Raw genomic sequence first — 26,570 nt, 5'->3', positions numbered from 1 at the left:
TACTGGAAGGATATGCATGAAATTAATAAAAAGAGTTATACAGGATGGAGACAAGGCAGGAAGACTTCTTACTGTGAACCTTTTAAATATCATTCAATCTTTGAACCACATAAATATATGATTACCTATTCAAAATGAAAAATTACATTTTAAAATGTCTTTAGCCAAATGAGTTAAAAACATGTCTACACAAAAGACTGCACACAAATATTTATAGCAGCTATGTTCATAACTGCCAAACTTTAGAATCAACTAAGATGTCCTTCAGTGGGTGAATGGATAAATAACCTGGTATATCCAGAAAATGGAATATTGTTCAGTGATAAAAAGAAATGTGTCATCAGGCTTGGAAAAGACAGGAAGAAACCTTAAATGCACATTACTAAGTTTAAAAAAGCCAATCTGAAAAAGCTACACACTGAATGATTCCAACTATGTGACATTTTAGGAAAGGCAAAAGTATGGACACAATAGGATCAGTGATTTCTGGGGGCTAGGGTGGGTGGGTGAATAGGTGGAGCACAGAACCTCTAGGGTAGTAAAAGTATTCTCTATAATACTACAATGGCTTGTCATTATACATATAGGTATACCCATAGGATATCCAACACAAAGAGTATAAACTATAAACTTTAGTTAATAATACTGTATCAGGCCGGGCTCGGTGGCTCACATCCATAATCCCAGCACTTCGGGAGGCTGAGGCGGGTGGATCACTTGAGGTCAGGAGTTCAAGACAGCCTGGTCAACATGGTGAAACTCCATTTCTACTAAAAATACAAAAATTAGCCAGGCATGATGGTGGGCACCTGTAACCCCAGCTACTTGGGAGGCTGAAGCAAGAGCATCACTTGAACCCGGGAGCTGGAGGTTGCAGTGAGCCAAGACCGTGCAACTGCACTCTAGCCTGGGTGACAAAGCTAGACTCTGTCTCAAAAAACAAAATATATATATACTGTATCAATATTGGCTCATCAGTTGTAGCGAATGTACCACATTGATGCCAGACGTTACTAGCAGGGGAAACTAGAGGGCAGGGTAAGGGGCTGTTTGGGAACTCTCTGTGCCTTCCGTTCATTTTTCTGTAAACATAAAACTGCTCTAAAAATAGTCTATCAATTTAAAATAGAAAAGAATGAAAGAGAATAAAAGAAAGGAAAAGTGAGCAGGGTGCCAGTTGGGAAGAGTTCTGAATGGCATACAAATCAGCGTGGACTCTCAGCCTGTAAACAGAACGAAACACTTTTCAGCAAGGCAGTGATAGAGCTATCTACGTTCTGGGAAGCAAATTCTGGTAACCCCGTAGGGAGAAGAACCCAGGAGAAAGAGACCCCGGGACAAATGAGAAGATTGTAGCAGAAAAGAGATGGACTCAGTCTGAACGAGTCAGGGGCAGCGGGGAGGAGATGGACAAACAAGAGAGGGGGCAGCGGGACTCAGTGACAGCTGTCCCTGTGCGTTGGGGATGAGGGCAGGGGGAAGTGAGGGTTGACGTTTCCCGTGGGCTTCTAGTATAAACTACGTGGCTGACAATGGTGCTGTTAGAGCAACAGGGATATATAAGCTGGGGGAAATGAATTTGCTTTCTTACCTGTGAGGTTATTTCACCTGCAGAATATGCAAGTGGGAACGCAAAGAGGCAGCTCAAAACACAGGTATGGAACTCAGAAGAGAGGTCAGAGCTGCCTTAGAGGCTAATTATGGTATATATCACACTATACTTATGTATGGAAGGGGACAGGATTTAACCTAAATATATCTGAGTAATCATATACCACAGGTTAACTAGCAAAAGGAATCTAGCCTCGTCCTTAAAATAATTGTAACCATGAGAGTACAGTAAGAGTTAATGTAGCCTATCCTCCAAAAAAGAAAACAAGTTTTTTTGAAATATTTATTTCAGACATGTTTATAAATGGCTTTGTGTGATTTTTGAAGTTAGTATGGCTACTTAACAAATTACCCCAAAATTTAGTGGTGTAAAACAACTTTTTTAATGCTCATGGATTTGAACAGCAAAGGGATAATGTGTCTCCACTCCAGTGTCTGGGGCCTGGAATCATCTGAGAGACAGAGAAACGAGAATGAGAGAGAGAGAGAGGAACCAGAGAGAGAGAGAGAGAGAGAGAGAGAGAGCTGTATCCTTTTATGGCCCAGCCCTGGAAGTCACATAGCATCACTTCCACCATGCTCTACTGGTCAGAGCAATCACAAGCCCTCAAAGATTCACAGTCAGAGTGAAGGACATAGACTCACCTTTCCCTCTTGGTGGGAGGAGTGCCCTTCACACTGGAAGAAGGGCTTGTGGGATAGGATTTGGTGCAGCCACCTTTGAGAACTTAAATCTGCCCACATAAAAATCAAAGATTATTTTAGTTTGTATGTCTTTCAGGAAAAAAAGAGAAATGTTCAGGGAGGACAGACAGGGAAGGTCAGTAACAACTCAAACCAGCAAACTTTATCCACACAGAGTCCACTCTGTTCCAGGAAAAGAGAGAAACATTTGGACCCAAATAACATGGACATTCACTCATTGATGGATACCCATTTAAAACCTAATATGCTCACCAGGGAACCTAGCACTCTTCTTCACCTATACGAAAGGAAAGTCCCACTAAAGTTGCAGGGGCTTTTATTAAGTTAGTGGCTCAGTAAGAGAGGAAAGTGGGTCTGGTGAAAGCCCAGTAGGAGACAGTCTGCCACCGGACCATCCACAGACAGCCCATGTGAAGGCCTGCCCACCTGCCTGTTCATTTCAGTGCCTTTGTTAAATTCATGTAAAGTAAGCAGCCCCTCATAGAGTTCTGTTGCTCTTTGGTGCTGATTACTGCTTTTAAAGAACTGAAACAGAGCCAGTGATTTAAGATTTAGATATGAAAATAAAATACACATTGGATGTAATGGAAGAATTTAAGAAAAAAAAAAGAAAATACAAATTGATGAATGCCTATTTGAAACCAAGCACAATCATCAGAAAAATCAGTTTATTTTGTGAAGCACAGAGCACCAAAGAATAGAGGTTATGTAGTGAAAAGAGCTTCTTCATTTACTAGCCCTAATTTATTTTCTCCAGATTTGTCATCCTTTAACGAACTACCATCTAAACACACACACACACAGAAACACACAAGGTAAATACACTTATAAACAAAACATAACCAAGAAGGTTATGCCCTGAATGCAAAGATGGTTCAATTTATCACATAAATAAGTGATTATCTCCATAATTACTGAAAAGATACTTAACAAAATTTAATATCTATTCCTGAGTTGTTGTTTTTAGAAATACTCAAAATAGAAATTCATGTATACTTTTTTTTAAAAAAAAAGATGGGGTCTCACCATGTTGTCCAGGCTGGTCTCAACTTCCTGGGCTCAAGTGATCCTCCCACCTCAGCCTCCAGGGTAGCTGGGACTACAGGCATGTGTCACTGTACCCAGCTGATGTATACTTTTTAACATAAGCCAGGTGCAGTGGCACATAAAACTATATAAATCTCAATCCCAAAACCAGCAGCTTACTTAATAGGGAAGCACTAGAGACAGCCCCACTCAGGTCAGGTGCAGAGCCAAGGATACCCACTATCTCCACTACTACTTAACATAAAACCCGAGATATAAGCCAAAGCAATCAAACAGGAAAACAATTAAAGACAGAAGAACAACTAAACAATCTCTATGTGTGAGTGATATAACAATATACCTGGAAACCCCAAGAGAAGCAATGATAAAAGCTGACACAACCAATAAAAGAATTTAGTAAAATGACAGAAAGTATAATTAACATAAAATAGCCATCGTGAAAGTTTGACAACACATTCTGGGAATATGAAGTAACGGGCATTGTCATATAGTGCTGATGGGAATGCAAAATGGTACACCACCTATGGAAGGAAATTTGATAATATTTAATAAAATTATATTTTTATTTACCTTGTGACCCAGCAATTTCATTTCTAGGCATCTATCCCAAAGAAATACTGACAAAAATAGTATTTTTAAAAGACTCAAAATAAGAATTAATGGATAATGTTTTATTATGATAAAAATATATAAACTGAGACCAGATACTATGACAGATGCATAAGGCTGTTATCCACTTCAGTGCTGTTTGTAATAGCAATAGACTGAAAACAACCCAATGTCCAGCAGCAATATGGGGCTGGTTAACTATGATACATCCATAGAATAAAACACCATGCAGCTCTAAATGAGGAATTATGACTTGCATATACTGTAGGGAGTACTCTCCAGAATATGTTTTGAGTTGAAAAATATAAAGTAGAGATTCAACCTGAGAAAGCTGATTGAAGAAAATAAAATAATAAAATAAAAATGAAAAAAATGCAAAGCAGAGAAAAGTATATATGGCATGCTGCTGTTAATCGACGAAAGGAGGAAAGGGACCAGGATGAATACACACATGTGTGTGTGATTTGTTACATATATATGTGTAATTTTGCAAATGGAAGGATAAACCAAGATCTTCCAAAACATGATTACCTATAGGGGAAAAGATCATGGAGTAAAGGGGACAAGGATACAAGTTAGACTTCTGTGAATAAATCTTGTTTTTTAGATTTGACTTCAGAACTATGTACATATTCTACTTAATTATAAAACAATGGCCATAGCAGTGAGCATAGAGCTCTTCCATGACCTTGTTTTCAAGGCTATGAGAAAACTTGTATGGAAACAGGAATCAGCAGAACTGACATGACAGCTCTGACTTGTGAGCAAGCTTCCAAGCAAGGAGTTAGAGTTGTGCTGGTGGCAAAGCCAGAGAAAAGAGAGTGTGACTCGCGAGACTGCAATGCACGCCTTACCTCAACCTTGCTCTCCGGTTGGTGATCAGCAGCCGAGAAATACACAACCTCTTGCACTTCATCTCTGGGCCGGGCTGAATTTTTCCCAAATACCACCAGACCATCCTTAGCACGTGGAGGGAAGGCAACAAAACAGTAACTTGGAGGAGCTGCAGCCATCCTGAAAAGAGAATGCCAGCAAGAGTGGAAGCAGGCCTCACATAGAACACTCCAACAGCGAGTTCTTCAAACATATTTCACCAGCCAAAAGGGTTTTACTATTGAACTGTGCACAGCTAGCTCATTAAGAGATCCCAGCTGGCAAATGAAGGTGGGACGCCTGCAGTGGAATGACAGAGCCACCGAGACCAGATATTGTTTAATACTCTGTGGGATTAAATGAGCTCAGATTTGCAACAAACCACAGCGGCAGCCAAAAGTGCAGTGACGTGGGAGAAAGGAAAGGAGGTCATTGTTCTAGGCAGAAGACACAGACACACACCACACATACACACACTACAATCTGTTCACAGTAATAAAATAATAAATAAACATACCTTAATACTAACTATACAAGTGCCGCAGATCCAGAAATGCATAGCCACCACATAACAGATTTGGGGTGTGATGAGGAAATGGGTCTAGAGATCAATTGAAAAATACCCTGCTTTGTTGTTTTGAGTAGTTCTGCTCCACCTCGATGACATAACACTCAAACACCTTTTGGTTTTCCGTCCACCTCCCCAGGTGCTCCTGGACTGGCTTGTTCTACCTGGCCAGTGCACATCCTCACTGCTTCATCCTTCTTTCCTCATTTAATGATCTTTTCTATCTGGGAAAATGCATCCATGCTCAGATCTTTCCCTGTCAGTTACATGCTGATGACTTACACATTTAATTCCAGCTGGGTTCTCACCTTAAGCCTCTGACCCACAGACCCAGCTGCCTGCCTGATATCCGAAGCTGATTTCATCTTCTTCCCTTTTCAAGGTTCTTTATCTTGGTAGCCAAGGTAACCATCCTTGCCATTTGCTTCTCCATTATCTAATATATCACCAAGTCCTGTACATTCCATCTCCTAAATCTCTATGGAAACCTCCCACTCCTCTCCATCTCCACTGCTACCACCCTGCACCAAGCCACCACCATCTCCAGCCTGGACCACTACAGTAACTTCCTGAGGGGTTGCTCCAAAACCTCTATCACTCCCCACTCCAAAACATTCTCTGCCTTGCAGCCAAAGTGATCCTTTTAGAAGGAAGATTTGATCACGTCATTCCTGCTTAAAATACTTCAGCAGTTTCCCAAGGCTCTTGGAATAAAGACCAAAATATGATCAAGTTTGTTCCCCCTTCCCAGCCCCATCTTCTACCACTCACCCCTCCACTCTCACAATGCCAGCACACAGGCCTTTTTCTAGTTCCTCCAGTGCCTGCCAGACCTCTGCACATGCTCCACCCTTTGTCCTTACCACTCCCTTCCCTGCTTCCTGTACCAAAACTATCTTCCTGGTTAACTCCTCCTCTTTCATGTACCAACTCAAATATCACTCTAGTACTCTAATTTGTGTTGCTGTACTATACACTCTCATAGAATCCTGTCCTTTTCCTTCAAAGTAATTATCATAATCTGAAATACTTGTTTGATTATTTTATTACCAACAATCAATATTTAGTCTCTCCCAGCAAAATCTAAGCAATATGAAAGCAAGGACCTTTCCCTTTTGCACACCGCTGTAACCTCAGCTGTACACTATGTCTTATGCAGAGTAGATTTTAAATAAGTGATAAACAAGGGTTCTTTTCTTGTTTATTAATAGTCCACCATACTGAAGCTGACTCTCTGACATCTCTCTTTTCTCCTGCCATGCCTCTGCACCTGGCTTGAATGCCCTTCCCTTAGTCTTTGTACATATCCTTCAGGATCTGATTCAAAACCCCTTTCTTTCATAAAGACTTCTATAAAGGACTCTCATTTATTCAGCATCCACAAGTACTAATACCTCCATTTTGTTATAAAATAATGTACATATGTTGCTTGTATATTTCTTTACCCGTTTCAAAGAAAGCTCCCTGAAGGCAGGACTCATGCCATCCAACCATAGTAGCCCTTTCCCCAACCCCTGGCATTACAGGCACTCAAGAAACATTATCTAGTGTACCAACTATTGTATTTGTGTCATCAATTACCCAACTTCCATGTGTTTTATTTTACAAGTCTGAAATATAAGTGAGAAGTAAAGCAATCTTCTCAGAAAAGCACAAGAATGGGATTCAAAACTCAGCTCCACCACCTACTAGCTGTGTGACCTGCTTAAGTCACTTTACCTCTCTGAGCCTAGGTTTCCCTTTTGCAAATGTTTTGCCCCAGCCCACAGGTTTATCATGAGTATAAAATAAAATGATGCTTGAGAACATATTTTGCAAACTGTGGAGGCTGCATAAGTATAGGATACTTTATTTGCTGGCTGGATGTGGTGGCTCATGCCTGTAATCCCAGCACTTTGGGAGGCCAAGGCAGGCAGATCACTTGAGCCTGGAAGTTTGAGACCAGCCTGGGCAACATGGAGAGACCCTGTTTCTACAAAGAAATACAAAAACTAGCCGGGTGTGGTGACGTGCACTTGTAGTCCCAGCTACTTGGGAGGCTGAGGAGGGAGGATCATTTGAGCCCAGAGAGGCTGAGGCTGCAGTGAGCCAAGATCACGTCACTGCACTCCAGCCTGGGCAAAGAGTGAGACCCTGTCTCAAAAAAAAAAAAACAAAACTTTATTTGGGTTTTGACTGTTAAAATAGAGCAATATCTAAAATTTTCTGTTAAGCAAACCAATCAAAATCTATTTGCCTCATTCCTAATTACAGCAGTTACCAAATTGCAGAGTCATCAATATTCTATGTTTAGAAACCTCTTTGTATGGGACTGTATTGCTATTTCTATATCCAATCTACTTCAGGTTAATTTCTACATGCACACTCAGAGTTCTTCCCTGCATTGTTTATGGCAGGCCCCTCCCCAGAGTGCAGAGAAATGGGGCAGCCCCCACAATTCTGAAAATAATTCCCTCCTAGCTCAGTAAAATATAACCCCTTCCCTCTGGGAAAGAAAAGCCAGAAAGATAAAGAGGCAACAGTTCTTTCTCCCCTTAACCTTTCCCATTTTCACAAAAACAGCTTTATCTTCAGACTGGAGGAGTAGAGAGAGATAAACAAAGAATGTGTATGCACAAGAAAGACCTAGAATAATTATGAAATCAAATGCCTTTATAGAGTGCTACTAGAATCTGGGCATCGGGGGAATTGCCTGTGGAGACAAATAAAGTGAAACAGACCCAGAGGAAGATAAGATGGGGAAAGGATGCATTTCTCTTCTGTGATGCCTCGAGTATCTCATATGCTCCCCCTCTCCCCATCATTGGGCCATTTCAAAAGAGCTAGTGTCTTGCCTAGGAGCAGGACCTTACTTTATTTGATCCTTAAAAATCGTAGAAATCCACCAATTTTGCATTTATGAGATTTATCTATAGAATATAAATAAAACCCACGGGGTTTTGGGCAAGCACCTATTATTCGGCCAAGGCACCTGCTTAGTCAGCAAATAATCTGGGTCGCATGATCATGATGAGGATATAGGCAACAGAAGCTCAGGGGTATGTGGGCCAAGGGAGGCTGGCTTTTCCACTAAATTTTGAGAACGACTGGGAATGCCAGCAGGGAGCAGAATTTCAATGTCTGTTTTAAGAATTACAAAGCTAGATGAACCAGCAAACTGTGTATCAGACCTAGGAGCAAACTAGCCCAGGCTAACTGTCCATTAATTTTTCCTGAATCACCATGTGTGCACTGACTAGCTTCAGAGATGACTTTTCTGAAAAGAAAATTTTCAGAATTTTCAGAATTTTTCCATTTCAGATGGAAATGTTGTATCCACCATTCAATATGGTGACCACTAGCCTCAGGCAGCTATTGAAGTGTAGTTAGAATGATGAAGGAGCAGAGTTTTCCATTTTATTCAAAACTTCAATTAATTTTCATTTAAATAGCCACATGTAGCTAGTAGAAACTCTATTGGATGGGACAGTGATACAGAGTCCCAAAGAAACCCAGAAATGAAGATTTTCATATTAAGGCTTCCAGTGATCTCAGAAGTTCTTGTTTGTGAAGTCCTCTTATTCTAAGGACAAAATGTGCTATAATCCATATAAACTGTATTAGCAAAGAGGAGGTGGGACACTTCCGGAAGACTGAAGAAAACAAACATTAGGAAGCAGCTACAGAACTCACCAGGCTGACTTAGATTACGTAAGTTAAAGGTGATCATAGCTGTAGATGCCAATTACACTTCTCTTGGTGTGAATCTCATATCCTGACTCTGAAAACACCATGAGAGTGTGGCCCTCATTACTATCTGGGAATCCTTTGTGTACTTGTCTGGCCAATTCCTCTATTTCCTAAATGAATTTTTAACACCTTCACTTTTCTTCAAATCTCCACCCACCTCTTCTAAGCAGAGGTCTCACTTTCTAGTCCACAAAAGACAGGTGAATGGAGGGAGAATGTTTCAGAGAGAGAAAATGCAGGCCTGAAGGCCCTGCAACTGGAGAAAATGAACGGAGCCAAGAAATTAAAAAGCTGATGCAACTGAGGACAGAGAAAGTAGGGTAGAGGCCTGGAGAGGTGGGTATATATATGGGCAGGTCCACATTGAGCCTTGAAGGTCACATCAAGTACTTTAGTGTCTATTTCACAACACACAGTAAAGCACTGAAGGCTTTTAAGTCAGGTTTTAGGTTGAAAATTGCATACAGCCAATATCAAAGAAGTTGCCTGTGATAGGAAGCAAACCACAAAGCAGACAGAAATGATGAAAATAGAATAAGTAATTTCATTTCTATGTACGTATCCTAAGGAAACGATCAGGAATATGGGCAAGGGGTATGCGTAAGTGTTCACATAGTGGTATTCATACAGTTGAAAAACTGAAACTTACTTGTCCAGCATCAGAAAACTGGCTGAAAATGTCTGCTACATCTATCGGGTAGAATACTATAAACCTATTAAATATATGTTTATGAAGAGTTTTTAATTGCATGAAGAAATGATTTGAGGGGGCAAGATAAATTATCTTATTTAAAATATACGTAGAAAAAGACTACGCCCAAATACTTGCCCAGGAAATGTACTCAAAATATTAACAGTGGGAGCCCAGCAATGAAATATTCTTTGCTTTTTCATCTTTTCCTCTAATTTCCAACTTTCCTATAAGTATTTTTACTGATATAATCCCAGAAATGATTTTTAAAGTAAACCCAGGAGAGAATAGCAATTTAGGAATTTTATTTTAAAGAAAAATTTTAGTTCTGTTTCTATATCCTAATATATCTGAAATTTCAAAAGTGGCAAATTCTTATGAGTTATAGCTAGGATGAATTTTTTTATTTGGCATTGTTCTCTGATACTTTCTTTTACCTTTTTTACACCTGCCCAATTCAGAGTTGCTCAGAGAGCACACAATGTTTCATTACTATGTTTCACACAAATAGTGAGTTGGCCTCCTACAGTTGTCCACGTGGGAAAAGAAAAACTGGCCAATCTGGAAGCCAGAGCTCTCATGAACCTGAAATGAAACCCTTCTGAAAGTGATTCAAAGGAACTCAATTCTCCTCCTATTATTTGTCAAAATATTGGGTAACATACCAGACATTCACACTAAAATGAAAAAAAATCTAACAAGTTACGTCATTTATATATTACATAAAACATGCATTTAAAAATATTTGTTTACAAGATCCTTTTTTTTTTTTTTTTTTGAGATGGAGTCTTGCTCTGTCGCCCAGGCTGGAGTACAGTGGCGTGATCTCGGCTCACTGCAACCTCCACCTCCTGGGTTCAAGCAATTCTCCTACCTCAGCCTCCTGAGTAGCTGGGATTATAGGCACATACCACCGTGCCCAGCTAATTTTTGTATTTTTAGTAGAGACGGGGTTTCACCATGTTGGCCAGGCTGGTTTCAAACTCCTGACATCGTGATCCATCTGCCTTGGCCTCCCAAAGTGCTGGGATTACAGGCATGAGCCACCGTGCCCAGCCTACATGATTCTTAAAAACTGTTAAATTATTCATGCATGACACAAGAAACTGGCTTTAAGATTTTTCTCCTTTTCCTTTATAACCTCATACAACGTTATGAAATGTATATTCTCCTTCACAAAGAAAAAGAAAAAAAAGAACCTAAAATTCAATTAACTCCCAATCACATACACGAATACAAAAACTTAGAACATGAGAAAACTTATGTATATTCAGCTTTGAAAAGTAGAATATAAGCATTTGATGATGGGGTTTTCCATCATAACTACATTCTACTTAAACCGGTGTTAAAATTAGTGAACAGAGTTTGTCCAGAAATAAGGCTATAATTGATGGCTTTTTAAAAAACTTGCTTGTTTTGAGGCATAATTCTGAAGCTGCTTTCTGAGCTGTGGGGACCCAGAAATGGGGGTGGGGCTTCAGTGTTACACTATAGACCTGAAACTGGATGTGGGTGTATCCACAACAGTGTTTTCCTAACTGTATATTGTGGCCTTTTTGTAGTTTATGAAATCAATTTAGTGGATAGGAACAAGTTTTTTTAGAAAAGCATTTTTAGAAAGAATGTATGCATCTCACATAGTAAGGGTAAGTACTAACGCAAGAAACTCTAATTTTAAGTTTAGGTCCATACACATGCACATATAAGCGTCTATAGGTACTATGCTGAGACGTAACATTTCTTACTGTGAGTCTTAAGGAAAAAAACTTAAAAGCAACAGGCTAAAAGGGCAGGCCTGCTGAATAAGGCTTCTTTGTGGCAAATACCCATTAGGATTCTTGCCAGGTTAGCAATACACTGACAGTTCTAATTAATGAAACACTCTAATTTAACTCCCATAGATGGGTAGGCTGACAGGCATTTCCTAAGAAGTCCTTGTTAAGAGTATTTTAAAGTGCATTTATCTGTAGTTTGTACTAGACATTTATGTTCTCTGTATTTTCCGACTGATTAGTTTAATGTTGCATGCTATTGGAGGAGAGGAGACATTAAAGACTGGAGTTTAGGATAAAGATGGAAGTTGTAAATGTAAAAGGTATCGTGTAGCTGGTATCATTTTTGTGGTAGAGAAAAGAAGTCAGATTATTCACGTTGGCAGAGTATGAAAAAATATCTGCTACTTTTTCTCCTAGTCCCCACTCCAATCAGCTCTCAGTGCGAGCCACCAGTTTTCCTTCAGACCAATGCTGTCCAGGAGAATTTTCTGAGATGATAGAAATAGTCTCTATCTGCACCATCCAATACAGTAGCCACCAGCCGGATGGGCTATCTGGCACTTGAAATGTGGCTAGTGCAACGAAGGAACTAAATTTTTAATTAATTTCAAATTAAACAGCCAATATTAGGCTAAGTGATATAAGCCAGTCACGAAAAAACTTACATAAGGCATCTAGAATAGTAAAATTCATAGAAATAGAAAGTAGAATGGTGGTTGCCAAGGGCTGGGCAGAAGGGAATGAGTTGTTTACAATCTGCGTACAGATTTCAGTTTTGCAAGATGAAAACGCTCTGGAGATCAGTTGTGCAACAATATGGATGTCCTTAACACTTCTGAACTGTACAGTTAAAAATGGTTAAGATGGTAAATTTTACGCTATGTGCGTTTCACAATTAGAAGTAAAAATTAGAAAATTAAAGAGCCACATGTGGCCAGAGGCTACCATATTAGACCATCCAGCTTTAGCTACTGTGCCATTGGCTATGATAAAGCATCCCTAAGCTTAGTTTCTAACCACCATGGTCCTCCTTATCAAACTTCTTTCAGGATTCATGACTTCCTCTTGGGAACAAGATAGTAGTGCTTCCCTGGAGTTTACTGCAAAGGAGCTGCGTGTACCAGCATTCATCCTCTGACTGGTGGCAGGAGGCCCGAGTTCAGGCTTGAGGGACTGGAGTACTGTACTCCTGTAACTAGGAGACCACATACAGAATGTGTAGCTGAGGAGGGAGGAAGCTGTGTGGGAGAAAAGGTCTTTGTCCTCAAGTTCAGTGAGTAGTTATTGAAGGCGTGAATGCTCTGAGCCAAGGCAAGGGTTTTTTCTGCATGACTGCCAGACTGCCCTACACCTTTATCTCAATGATGCACACATTATCCCTCATCAGTTACCTTACCCATTGAAAAGAAAGCCTTGACTGCCTAAGAGAAAGAAAATAACTGTCTATATAAGCTATCGGTTTATTAAGCGTCTTGCAAGTACTGATGACCAACTGCCTTTACTTACATAAAGAATGAAACCCAAATGTCCAGTTAGACTTCCCTATTCTCCACACTACCAGCTTTATTGAGCAGACTGAATACATTTAAATTCAATGACTGTGAATTACCACCTTCCAGAAAAGCAAAGGAGAAATTATTATACTCTTCATTAATAAATTCATTTTTAAATGATTGCCATTCCTGCTCAACTGAAAACAGGACAAATGATACTCATTTATAAATTGATTTTTTCTGTTGTAAACCTTCTATTGAAATAGGAATAAATGAAGTGTTTGGGAAAGGAATTAGCTAATTAACAATTGGGATGTAAATGGCAGCTGATGAAAGTCATCTATATAAATTAGCTCAGACTCATCAAGCTCTGCCCAAAAGAAAGATTTTACTAAGTGTTTCATTGAAAGCTCATGAGAGTAGAGCATAAAGCTTTGGGACTCCACAGCCAGTGAATTCCAGCTCCTAATATTCAATGCCTTGAATGAGGAACCATGTAGTGGAAGAATCACTGTATGGGCTATTAAGTGAGTAAGCAGGCTTTGAAGCCCACCTGGGTTCAAATTTCAGCCCTGTCACTTCTCCAAGCTTTTATAAAAAAGGGATAATGATAGGTAGTTCATTCTTCCCAGGGTTGCAGTGAGATTTAAATGAGATAATGCTTGTACCTACTTACAAAGTGCTCAGAATACCATTTGGGACACAGCAAGGACTCAATTATTGTGAGAACAAGAGAAGGATACATAATGAAAGCGGTCCCTTTGTCAAAGTCTGTCTGTTCAGACTTCAGAAACTTTCCTTGAAGTGTCTAAATGCTCTTTCACCTTTTGAAGATTTGCTTCATTGTCACTTCATGTCTTTTAAGAGCTGCTTAACAGTCTCTTTCTCCAATTTCAAGGGCAATATCTACTTCTGATAGTTAACTCTGTGGTCTTCAGTGCCAGTCTGCAGCTGAAATACTTCCCAGCAGCGTGGTGTGGAACTGGGGTGACAGACTGCAGATTTGGTTGGTTTGGCCCAGAGTGCCGCATTAGATTGTGTTTTTAGAAATCTGAATTAGCAGCTAATATTTTAAGATCCAGAGATTTCCTATAGACACTCAGATATTTGGCTTCTGCTAAAAACTCAAAGATCTGGCAACACCAAATCCACATTCCCGCATGATGGCAAGACTGGAGTTGGGTAGTGGCTCCTCTCAACAGGGCCTGTATTTTCTATTGTCCCCTCTACTCTCTGACACGGAGGCCAATAAAAGCGCCACCTCTCCTCACCTTTGTGTAATTGCACTCACTGATACCGCCTGCCTAGCCCTGCAGCCCCATGTGTATAGGTACAAGAGGATGCCACACTTTAGAGACACCAGGCCCTAGTAGCCATCCTGACTCCTCTAACTCTGAGCCAGAGTTTCCTCATATAGAAATGGAATTAACACCCCAAACACAACATCGCATGGTGTTGTGAATGTGATGAAAATATTTTTTAAAAAAAGAAAAGAAAGAGTTGCATGAAAGTAATCTGTTATCCAATTAATTGCAGCTAAAAAGTATGGCCCTGCAATAGGACAGAGACTCTGGAAGAACCCCATAGCTCAGCCATGGCAAATGAACTAATTTTACCTTTTGGCCACATCTGAGTTTGCCTCATTTGCAAGATACTGTCATAATGAGAAATGTGAATTAAAGCAAAATGTCTAATTTATTGTCGTGATTCATGTGGCAGATTAGTAACTAGGAAAATATAGAGTTCAATGGAATGTTGTGCTTCAAAATCTACATTTATTCATAGGTAACTAATCATTTTACAAAAGTATTCTTCAAGTCACTTCAGAATTTATCTATAATGCAAAATATCTTTATATGATGTTTCCCAATTTTTTTATGTAAAAAATTTTCCACCGGGTGTGGTGGCTCACTCCTGTAATCCCAGCACTTTGGGAGGCTGAGGCGGGCGGGTCACAAGGTCAGGAGTTCGAGACCAGCCTGACCAACATGGTGAAACCCTGTCTCTACTAAAAATACGAAAATTAGCCAGGCGTGGTGGCACGTGCCTGTAATCCCAGCTACTCAGGAGGCTGAGGCAGGAGAATCGCTTGAACCCAGGAGGCAGGGGTTGCAGTGAGCTGAGATCACGCCACTGCACTCCAGCCTGGGTGACAGAGTGGGATTCCGTCTCAAAAAAAAAAAAAGAAAAAAAAATTCATGAACATTTCCACATAACAGTCATTGTAATTTGCTGGGGAAAATATGTGATGAATATATGTTATGAATTTAGTAACACCTTTAATGAATCTGTAGGTAGGCAATGACAATAGAATCCTTACACAGTTGAAAAATAATAGTGTAGATACATGTCTCATTATGCCGTGCCCATTCAATGCTGGGACACACTTGAATTCAAGGACCACCTACAAGAACTCCACCATACCCAGTGATTCTCTACCCACCCCTCTGTGCCTTTAAAATATGATCCCACTTTTTTAAAATGCAGTCTTCATGCACATCTATCATGTAAGAACTCTTTTAGGGATTTTATAAGTGAAGGAAAGAGGAGAGATTAATGGAATGGCATCCATTCTTGGATACATTTTTTTAAATGCATTAAGGAACAGATAACTTATGTAGGATTCATTTTCACTCAAGCTAGCCAATTAGAAAAATATAGTCAGATCAAGTTCACTGTAAGAAAGATGTTTTCCTATACATGGCAGGTTGGAAAACAATTTTCCTTCTTTCATAGAAATATAAAGAAAGGAAGAAAACGATTTACATAAGATTATCCCTACAGGCTAGACCTATGCAGTCAGGATAATCACTCTAAGAGGTTATATTATGGCTTTTTTAAAAAGTCAGATAGACCCAGATTCCAGGTGATGCTCCTCTACTTACTAAGCTCCTTATCTGTAAAATGGGGCCATGTCAACCATGTACAGTTATGAGGATTACACGAGATAATATATGTAGAGTGTCAGGAATAGAGATAAATTCAAGAAAGGTTTGTTCCTTTAACTTGATCATAAAAAACAGGGTTCTAGGACTGTCATGATGATGGACATAAAGGATGAAGGATGTGTTTGAAATAGGCAGGCTGTGGTTAGCTGCCAAAAGCATTCTCTGTGGGAAATAGGGAGGTACTGAGCAAGCCACATCTCGGGTCCTTTCATTTCCTTCTGTTCTTATTTTTGACATTGCTGCCATTGTGTCCACTAATTGGCAAGGTTGCTTTGAATTATGACCTTCCTATTCCCACCATCTGTCTTTCTCTCCCATCAAAACAGTGCATTGTCTATTCTGATCTTTTCCCATTAATGTGATTTGATATGTACTTTGTTAACTCTGTAAACTGGGATTTAAAAAAAAAATTTCCCAATCATCCTTAAAATGGTCGTTAGCCATTTAATTCTCCATCACTAAAAAATTAGCCAAACATTCATTTCCTACAAAAGAAATAAGGTAATAAGATGTAAATCTTGCTGGTCCAAAAACAAAGGGTTACTTTATGTCTGGCAAAGTGGAATTTAAAACTACTTTGTAAAAGTCCATTAATAATGTCCATTAATTCTAGAGCTACTTGTTGTGTTTTATCATTATCAAATTTAAACCATTTTATTATCAAAAAGGAATACATATACATATATGAATACATGATTATGTATACGTATATACCTATATATGCGTGCATATACATTTATGTAAATATAAGTATAGGTAGGTAGATAGAAAGATAGGCACATAGATGGATGGATAGATTTTAAAAGACCTAGAAGGATTAATATCTAACTGGGAGTTGAGAGTGAGAGTAAAGATGGGGATATGGAGATAGAAACTTTAAATTTTACTTTATCTGGTTATATAGTTTTAAAATTCTTTACAGCAAGCTCATATTGCTTTATTGGTCTTTTAATTATTTTCTAAAATCTGATCATTTCAGTGCTTAAGAAGAACACTTTAAGACATTTCGTTAATTCTTCCAGGGCACTAGGGCACTGCTAAGCGCAATAAAAAAAAATACACTAAAGCTTTACCTTAAGAAAGAGGTGAAAAAGATACTCAGGAAAGCTTTTGATCACTACATAATTTTAGTTAGGATTTTTAAGTCAGATGAGTTGCTAACATATATTTTGAGCCCCCAACCACCTACAAGCACTATGTTCAACTGCAGAGAAAACAGAGCTAAGATGTCTCAAGGTTTTTATCATTTGGAAGAGCTGTCTATGAACACAACCAAGACAGAAAGGTAGTAACCCAACTTAGGATATTGATCAGAAATGTTTATGAGAGCTTTCAAACATGACTAGCTGACAGGCGAGTAAATTAAGCACTGGGAGATTTAGGTTAAATACATAATCATTAAGAACGGAAGAAGAGATCATGAACCATCTCAAGCTCTTTCTCCCAGCTTCAGGTGAAGTTCAAGTTGGGAGGCCTCAGACTCCCTACCTACTAGCCTGACTGAGTGAACTGACATTCCACCCAGTTCCCTTCAGCCCCATACAAGATTGGGTGAGGGCCCTGATGACACTGGGGGCTTCTGAGGAAGGGAGGACAGCTAGATGTGACTAACACATACATCACTTCTTACCTTCTTGGACATAAAGAACCTCATCTATCACAAAAAAATTCATGAATGAGAATATGTGGTCTTTGCCATCCCTTCCACCTATGAGAGCCTCATAATCATGCCTAAGCAATGTTGAGAAGAACATTCCATAGAAGGCTCAGATTGTGGGTAGGTATGGGAGTGAGGATAGAAAGGAGGCAAAGAATGGCAGGAAAGGACACGCACACCTGTCACTAGTACAGGCTAGGCACAAAGTCTTGGAGGACTGTGGCTGATATACTCTGATATAAAGCAAGCAATACTCTAGTTCACCCCCACTGACTCTTTTCCACACTTATGGGTTCTTCCATTGGTTTGTTTCCCAAATCAAACTTTTAAAAAATTGACAAAGTGTTTCCAGTGTTCCTCTGGGTCTGTGATTGGAATTATACTGAATTTACAGATTCATTTGACAGGGGTAGCTAAAATAATCACAATCATAACATCTAAAATTATATGTTAGAACATTAAGCATTCACTATGTGCTTAATAACATGCTAAGTCATATATATACATATGTGTGTGTGTAATCACTTAATTCTCACAATAACCCATCACACAGGTATTATCTCCATTTTACAGCTGAGAAAATGAAAGCTACAAATGGTGAAGTGGCCAGGTGCTATAGCCCATGCCTGTAATCGCAGTAGTTTGGGAGGCTGAGGCAGCAGGATCAGTTGGGTCCAAGAGTTCAAGACCATTCTGGGCAACCCAGGGAGACCCTATCTCTACAAAAAAATAAAAATAAATTAGTCAGGTGTAGTGGTGTACACTTGTGGTCCCAGCTACTCGGAAGGCTGAGGTGAGAGGACTGCTTGAGCCTGGGCGGTCGAGGCTCCAGTGACCCATGAATATGCCACTGCACTCCAGCCTGGACAACAGAGCGAGACCCTGTCTCAAAAAAAAAAAAAAAAAAAAAAAAGAATGGTGAAGTGGTGAAGTACTTTGCCCAGGGCTGTATAACTAATAAGTAGTGGAGTGAAAATTCAGACTCCAAAATGCTCTTAAACACCAGGCTGCCCTGACTCTATCTTCCCAATCAAGGGCAAGAAGTGTCTCTTCTTTTTTTTTTTTTTAAACGGAGTCTCGCCCTGTCGCCCAGGCTGGAATGCAATGGTGATCTTGGCTCACCACAATCTCCACCTCCTGGGTTCAAGCAATTCTCCTGCCTCAGCCTCCCAAGTAGCTGGGATTACAGGCATGTACCTCCACGCCCAGCTAATTTTTGTATTTTTAATAGAGACGTGGTTTCACCGTGTTGGCCAGGCTGGTCTCGAACTCCTGACCTCGTGATCCGCCCACCTCGGCCTCCCAAAGTGCTGGGATTACAGGCGTGAGCCATCGCACCTGGCCCAAGAAGTGTCTCTTCTTTGGTGTGAGCTTTTTTTTAAAGTTCATCATTAGAGTTCTATAGTTTTCTTTATAGGGATTCTGTCATTTTATGTCAGTTTACTAGAGAGAGATGCACAAATCCTCAATGAAGAAAACTCTTAAGACTTTATGGTGACATGGCAGAAGATTTAAAGAACAGAGAATGTTCTTGTTCTTTGCTAGAAAGATTCAGTGTTACGTAAAAAAATCAGCCCTCCCTAAATTAATCTGGGGAGTCAATATGACAGCTATCAACATATAAATAGGGCTTTTGGAGAAAATCTGACAAAAAATGATCTTGAGGTCCATCTGCAAAGGATATGTGGGATTAGCCAAGTTTCAGAAATCAAAATTAATGAGGAAATACTAGACTTGCACGGAATTAAATTATATTATAAAGTTCCAGTATTAAGATAGTTTGTTACTGATAGAATCAGAAGTAGAAAGTCCTGAAATATAGCCATATAATGTAGGAAATTAGCATATGATGAAGACTGAATTTGAAACTGAGATGAGTAAGTGTTGCCAGAATAACTGACTATAACAGGATGGGGAAAGGAAGAATGAAATCTGTTGAGATCAGCCAGGCGCAGTGGCTCACGCCTGTAATCTCAGCACTTTGGGAGTCTGAGGTGGGTGGATCGCTTGAGGCCACAAGTTCAAAAGCGGCCTGGCCAGCATGGCATAACCTTATCTCTACTAAAAATACAAAAATCAGTCGGGCGTGGTGGTGCTCACCTGTAATCCAAGCTACTCGGGAGGCTGAGGCACAAGAATCTCTTGAACCCAGGAGGTAGAGGTTGCAATGAGCCAAGATCGCACCACTGCACTCCAGCCTGGGCGACAGAATGAGACTGTCTCCAAAAAAAAAAAAAAAAAAAAAGAAATCTGTTGAGATCCCCAATTCACTCCTAAGCCAAAATAAATTATTATAATTTAGAATTTTAAATTTTTACAATTAAAACCACAAAAATACAAATCATATGGATAAATTTTTAAAATAACATTAGCAAGCAAAAACATAAACTCAGTTCACCAAGGAAAATATAGACTTGATTATAAAATAACTTAAAAATTTCTTGTGAGGCAAAATTTTTTTAATGAGAAACTAGGAAATACATCTGCATCATGCATGAAAAAGAGATAATTTCCCTTAACATACATAGAGCTCTTACATACCAATAAGAAAAAGATGACCACCCCAAAGGAAAAATATTCGAAATGTATAAGCACCAGTTAAAAGAAGAATAAATATAAATAGCCAAAATATTTACTAGAAAATATTTCTCTCACTCACAACTGGAGAATTACAAATTAAAGGGCCAGGCACGGTGGCTCACACCTGTAATCCCAGCACTTTGGGAAGCCGAGGTCTTGAGGTCAGGAGCTTGAGACCAGCCTGGCCAACACGGTGAAACTCCGCCTCTACTAAAAATACAAAAATTAGCCGGGCGTGGTGGCAAACGCCTGTAATCCCAGCTGCTTGGGAGGTTGGGACGGGAGAATCTCTTGAACCTGGGGCGGAGGTTGCAGTGAGCCGAGATAGCACCACTGTACTCCAGCCTGGGCGACAGAGCTAGACTCTGTCTTGAAAAAAAAAAAAAAAAAAAGAATTACAAATTAAAATAAGGAGCCAATTAAATATATAAGGTGAACAAAGATTTAAAAATTTGATAATATCTAGTCTTGACTTGTGTGGGGAAAGTAGCTTTGGGTAATTTGGCCAAATCTAACAGATTAAACATGACCAGTGAAGTTGGTAGACAGCTCTTGTTCATTTCATTTTAAAAGGAAGGAGACTGGACTGGGCGCGGTGGGAGGCTGAGGCAGGTGGATAATGAGGTCAGGAGTTCGAGACGAGCCTGACCAACATGGTGAAACCCGGTTTCTACCAAAAAATACAAAAATTAGCCAGGCATGGTGGTGCGCACCTGTAATCCCAGCTACTCAGGAGACTGAAGCAGGGGAAATCACTTGAACCTGGGGGGACAGAGGTTGCAGTGAGCTGAGATCACGCCACTACACTCCAGCCTGGGCGACAGAGTGAGACTCTCTCCCAAAACATAAATAAATAAAAATAAAAATAAAATAAAAGGAAGGAGACTGATAAGTGGTGTGCTCAAGGCCAAACTCCTAATTAGAGGTGGGACCAGAGCTAGGTCCCAGGTCCCCTAACTTGTAGCCCAGGGCCCTCTCTCTGTACTGGGATGTATTCATCTCATTTCCATATGGGAACACAGACATGTCAGAATGAGGAAGTTACTTTCCAATGCACTGTGCAGTTATGTTAGCCATGCCATTTCTCCATCCTAGCTGAAGTTCCACCACCATAGACCCTGACACTCCACTGTCCCCAAGTCCTGGATCACCACGTAGTGTGCTTATTCTGCTTCATAGTCTCATCCTCAGCAGTCCCAGCCCACCACATACTCCTTCTCTCCCTTTACAGTTTCCCTGATCACTCACTTCTTGTAGTCCCTTCTCCGTCCATCCTGTCCCCTTTTCAGTTTCTGTTTTAACTTCTCCTTACATACCCAGTTCTACAAACAGCATCATGAGCTCAGCCACCCTCCAGTTCCTGTTAAAAACCACTAGAAATATAATCCAAGGGCCGGGCACGGTGGCTCATGCCTGTAATCCCAGCACTTTGGGAGGCCGAGGCGGGCAGATCACCTGAGTTCGGGAGTTCGAGACCAGTCCGACCAATATGGTGAAACCCTGTCTCTACTAAAAATACAAAAGTTAGCCGGGCTGTGGTGGCGCGCGCCTGTAATCCCAGCTACTCAGGAGGCTGAGGCAGGAGAATCGCTTGAACCCTGGAGGCAGAGGTTGCAGTGAGTCGAGATCGTGCCACTGCACTCTAGCCTGGGTGACGGAGGGAGGCCCTGTCTCAAGAAAGAAAGAGAGAGAGAGAGAGAGAGAGCAAGACAGATGCGAACCATATTTGCAATTTTATATTTTCTAGTAGCTACGTTTTTAAAAGTAAAGAGAAACTCACGGAATTATTTTTAGTAATATATTTTACCCAATATATCCAACATATTACTTCAATATAAAATCAATATAAAATTATTAATAAGATATTTTAAATCCTTTCTTCATATTAAATTTTTGAAATTATGTGTATATTTTACACTCAACATATCTCAATACAAACTAGCTGCATTTCAAGTGCTCAATAGCCACATGAGGCTGGTGGCTACCAGATGAAACAGCACAGATCTAGACTCTCTAATGAAAATGGATTAAAAAAAAAAAAAACTTTTGTTTATCTGTATTCTTATTATTCTTCAACAGACACAAATTGCATGCATTTCTGTATTTTTACAACTTGCTATTTTATATATCTTTGGCATATCTTCACATTCATCCTCTAATGCAAGTTATTTTTCTAAATGGCACATGTCGCATCAGCACCTGTCTTCACTTCGACATATATATTCATATTTAGCTCCTAACTGCTCCACTGCCTCAAGACATTCTCCCTGTTCCTTGCCTCCTGCCACCTTCTCCCTCTGCACATCACTGGCTGTGAAGGTTCAGATGCCCAGAAGAAACGTTCTCCACATCTTCACCACCTCTTCACACTAACCCATGCACAATTTCTAGCTCTGCTTTAGTAGATCTAAGGTCACTGACTCATGACTCAGAAAAGTCAAATGCAAATCATAGGAAAAGCCTGCTTTTCCTATGCACAATTTCTAGCTCTGCTTTAGTAGATCTAAGGTCACTGACTCATGACTCAGAAAAGTCAAATCAAATCATAGGAAAAGCCTGTCTTCACTGCTTCAAAGTTATGTTTAAAATAGTCTTGTTATTTATTTTTACTTAAAATTAGAAACAGTCGAAAAAAATGAAATGCATGGCTCTCTTTGGTTCCTTTTCAAAATAAACTGGCCTAATGGTTCTCCACAAACACAAGCAACTCAATTTTTAATCAAAAAATGTACTTTTTGCCTCAAAGACTTTACTAAAATAATGTTTTTGGTTCTTAACTATAGAAACAGTTTCACCACTGGAAAATGTGAACATGAGGTAGATACAGCTTAAGAAGTTAAAAGTCTTGAATTAGGAAATTAAGGTGTTGTCATTGACTTTAAACACCTATAGACTTTGTAATTCATATTACAGTTTGGTTTCCCATTGCTTGAAGTGTTTGCCTTCCTAATAATGGCAGACTTGCTCTTCTCCCCCAGGCTCTAAAAGGTAGCATGTGGAACCCTGGGGAGTTATGAGACCTGGATTTGGGTCCTCACTGCCAGTTGCCAGCCAGATATATGACCTTGGCGTCCATTCGCCCCGCTGGCCTCAGCCTTCCTGCTGTAAAAAGGGGGTTGACAGCAGGCTCCTTCAGACTGCCTCCACCTCTGCCCCCCCGACCTTAGCTCATCCTCCTCTATTCCATTATCCCTGAAGCATTTGCCTCCTCATGTATCTCCTCCTTCCCAAAAGACAAGATGGCTGGCAGCACGGAAGTGAAAAGGGAAAGAAAGGCTGTTTAAAAAAAAAATTCTAAAATGAGTCACCTTTCAAGAATTTCCCATTTTCTCATGCCTGGGTGCTTGCTCGTGTCGCTAAATCAGTTCTTTCAATGAAACTTGCTCTAAGAACCTGGTATTTGTTATGTGCACTGCTCTTGCATGCTGTTTACAATGTGCACCCATCTCTTTTAAGAGCTTGTAGGTATCAAACGACCTCCAGGTTGTGCATCAAAAAGACATCAGCAGCCACAGTCAACTTTAGTTGAGCCTGGAGAAAATCAGACCAAAACCGTAGAGTTTTAACTAGGTTTTGTATCATCTTTTGATAAGTTAGGAAAAATAATTACAGCTCTCCAAACTTCCCACTTAACGTCTCCCAGGACCCTGCAGCACCCTAAAATATAGCCAGCTCCAAGAATCACTCCCTACTCCGTACCCGGATGAGCCTTGACTCACACTAATTCCCTCCCTGAGGCTTAAGTCGGGGGCAGCTGATGGTTGTGGTCTGTGCTGCTTCCGCCTGGCCTGATTTTTCATGCTGCCATTTTGAATTAGCATACGTTTCCTCTGCAACTGATGCATCTTCTAACCAGGCTGGGAACACAACATGCGCACGCACACACCCACCCCACCCGGCTGCCGGACGCAAGCGTAAGTCAAGGCACTTGCAAGCTAGAATCAGACAGAAAATCCAGAAAAGCCACGTTATTTAACAGAACCCTACAAGGTCAGCTTTGAGTCAAGGCAGATAACAGTTTCCTTCTATGTTTTCATGGACATTTTTATTCCCAAATCCGACTTCTCGTCAATTCTCTAAAGTTCAAGCGCCCCTCCTGCTTTGCAGACCACATTCCTCTCGACCCTCGCGAGTGAGGTCGCCAAATACTCGACGCCTCAAGAGCGAGCCGAGGAGGCAGAGGCCGACCAAGCCGGACAATCCCTATCCCGGGAACACGCGCCGGCCTCTCGGCAGCCCCGCCCGGCGCCCCGCGGAGAACGCCCGGGTGCGGCTCAAGGGAAGTTATGTCAAGTCCCACGCGCCGCCCGCGGAGAACCCAGCGGCGGCCCGCGCGCGTCGGCCTATCCGGGAGGGCTGCTCCGGGACACGGTGCGGCGGCCGCGGGCGAGTTGGACGCGCTAGCAGAGCCGGGCCGAAGGCGGCGGGCGTCTCCGGGCAGCCATGTTCGCGGCGCCCGCCAGCGCAGCAGGTGCGGCACCTCGGGGAAGGTGCCCGGCTCGCCCCGGACTCCAGGGTGGCGAGGCCAGGGGCGCACAGGCACATCCCAGCGGGCAGCAGGTTGGCTGCCAAGCAAAGGAAACCCAGGAAGAGCAGCGCGGGGAACCCGGCTGCGGTGGGGGAGCCCGGGGCGGGCATCCCTCCACTGCACCCCCGCAGTCCCCGAGCCGAGTCACCCCGGCTTCAGGCCGAGGCCACCTCTCCTCTGACCCCCCCAGGCTCCCAGCCCGCCCGGGCCAGCACCGGGAATCGGCCTAGGGTAACGCTACCCGCGGGTTCGGAGGGACAGCGGGAGGAGATGAGGCGCAGGAGGTGGCGATGGTGGGTGGGGGTGAAACCGCCGGGAAAGCAGCGCTGCAAACGCCCTGCGCTTCCAGACGCGGCTCACCTGGGGCGGCGGGCTCCGGGCTCCCCTCTCCGCTCTGCCGTGCTGAGGCTGCGGCCGCCGAGGGTGCGGGTGCTGCCGGGGCCGGATTACTGCGGCGACATCGGGGGCTGCAGCTGCAGTGGCGGAGGCGGCAGCCGGGCGCTTCCCCCTACCCAGACTCCCGGCGCTGGGGCCCGCCGCCCCCCGCAGCAGCTGGCCCGACTCACGTGACCGCGGGGCCCACCCTCCGCCTCCCCCACCCCGGCCCCCGGGGCCCCGCCGCACCCCGCGCGTCTGGCTGCAGGGGCCGCGGCGCTGCTCTCAGCCGAGTAGGGAGGGGGCCTGGGAGCTGGAGGAGCGGCCGAGAGGGCGGATCTCGCCACAGAAAGTGGCCCCCTCTTTGATAGATTTTTATTTCTTGGTTGTGGCTCTCAAAAGGGAGAACCTGGGCTTTAAGGAGCCAGGCCCAGCATCCTTTCGGCGCCTCTTACCGACGTTTGGTTGCTACGTCCGGGCCTTGGCGCCCACGCAAGATTTCCCCGGAGAGAAATGTGTCCTGTACCTCGTTGACTCGCACGTCCAAGTCGAGTCCCTGGTTTTAAAAGTGCCGTCCTGTACCATGTTGGTAAGCCAGACCCTGTCCCAGGTACTTGGACATTGTGGCCTACAGAGCTTAAGTAATTTGCCCAAGGTCACACAGCACGTAGCAAAGCCAAGATTCCATATCTGAGTTAATAAAGTTATGTACAAGGACTTGTGTGTGTGTGTGTGTGTGTGTATGTGTGTGTGTGTGTGTGTTGATGCCAGCGTCAACTCCATCTTTTATAAGTAAATAAGAAAAGACTCTCAAAAGATATGAAGACGTAGTTCACAGGAAAATAAATGCAATTCTACCGTGGCACATGAAAAGATATTCAGGCTCACTTAACTGCAAATCAAATATGTGGGGTAGCATCTTCCACCAGACAGATTAACAAAAATCAAAACATTTTGAGTCTTGCTCTGTCGCCCAGTCTGGAATGCAGTGGCAGGATCTCGGCTCACCGCAACCTCCGCCTCCTGCCTCCCGCCCCCCGGGTTTAAGCAATTCTCGTGCCTCAGCCTCCCAAGTGGCTGAGACTACAGACCCACGCCGCCAGCCTCGCTAATTTTTTTTATTTTTAGTAGAGATGGGGTTTCACCATGTTGCCCAGGCCGGTCTCAAACTCCTGAGCTTAGGCAATCCGCCTGCGTCTACTATCCAGCTTCCTTAAAAAAGGAGAATGATCTTTATGTGCTAATACAAAACTATTTCCAACCTATACTAACTAAGGAAAAATAAAAAGCTAGGTGCAGAACGTGTGTGTGTTATTTGTGAGAAGAAAATTTTATATATATATATATATGTCTGTAATTATTTTTGTAAATGCATAGAATA

The 26,570-nt window shown here is 41.8% G+C and overlaps 1 protein-coding gene across 6 annotated transcripts in view; it reads right to left on the bottom strand.

Annotated features, from left to right (window-relative positions):
• The window catches only part of SCRN1 (secernin 1), a 68,962-nt gene extending 43,188 nt beyond the window's left edge, over nucleotides 1–25,774 (bottom strand). Inside the window, exons 1-3 of one of the 6 annotated variants that reach the window (XM_054494663.2) lie at nucleotides 25,175–25,382; nucleotides 19,807–19,922; nucleotides 4,827–4,986 (exon numbers count right to left, since the gene is read on the bottom strand). In XM_054494663.2, coding sequence (XP_054350638.1) covers nucleotides 4,827–4,985 — 159 coding nt within the window. In that variant the 5' untranslated portion in view covers nucleotide 4,986; nucleotides 19,807–19,922; nucleotides 25,175–25,382. Of the gene's footprint in view, nucleotides 1–4,826; nucleotides 4,987–5,362; nucleotides 5,847–19,806; nucleotides 19,923–25,174; nucleotides 25,383–25,644 lie in introns of those variants that run through there. The other 5 variants (XM_054494665.2, XM_054494664.2, XM_054494660.2 and 2 more) reach the window with 5 other exon arrangements.
• Between the last annotated feature and the right edge of the window lie 796 nt (nucleotides 25,775–26,570).

Source organism: Pongo pygmaeus, chromosome 6, assembly GCF_028885625.2.
Source record: "Pongo pygmaeus isolate AG05252 chromosome 6, NHGRI_mPonPyg2-v2.0_pri, whole genome shotgun sequence".
Taxonomy (NCBI): Eukaryota; Metazoa; Chordata; class Mammalia; order Primates; family Hominidae; genus Pongo; species Pongo pygmaeus.
This window is presented reverse-complemented; position numbering and strand designations above follow the sequence as displayed.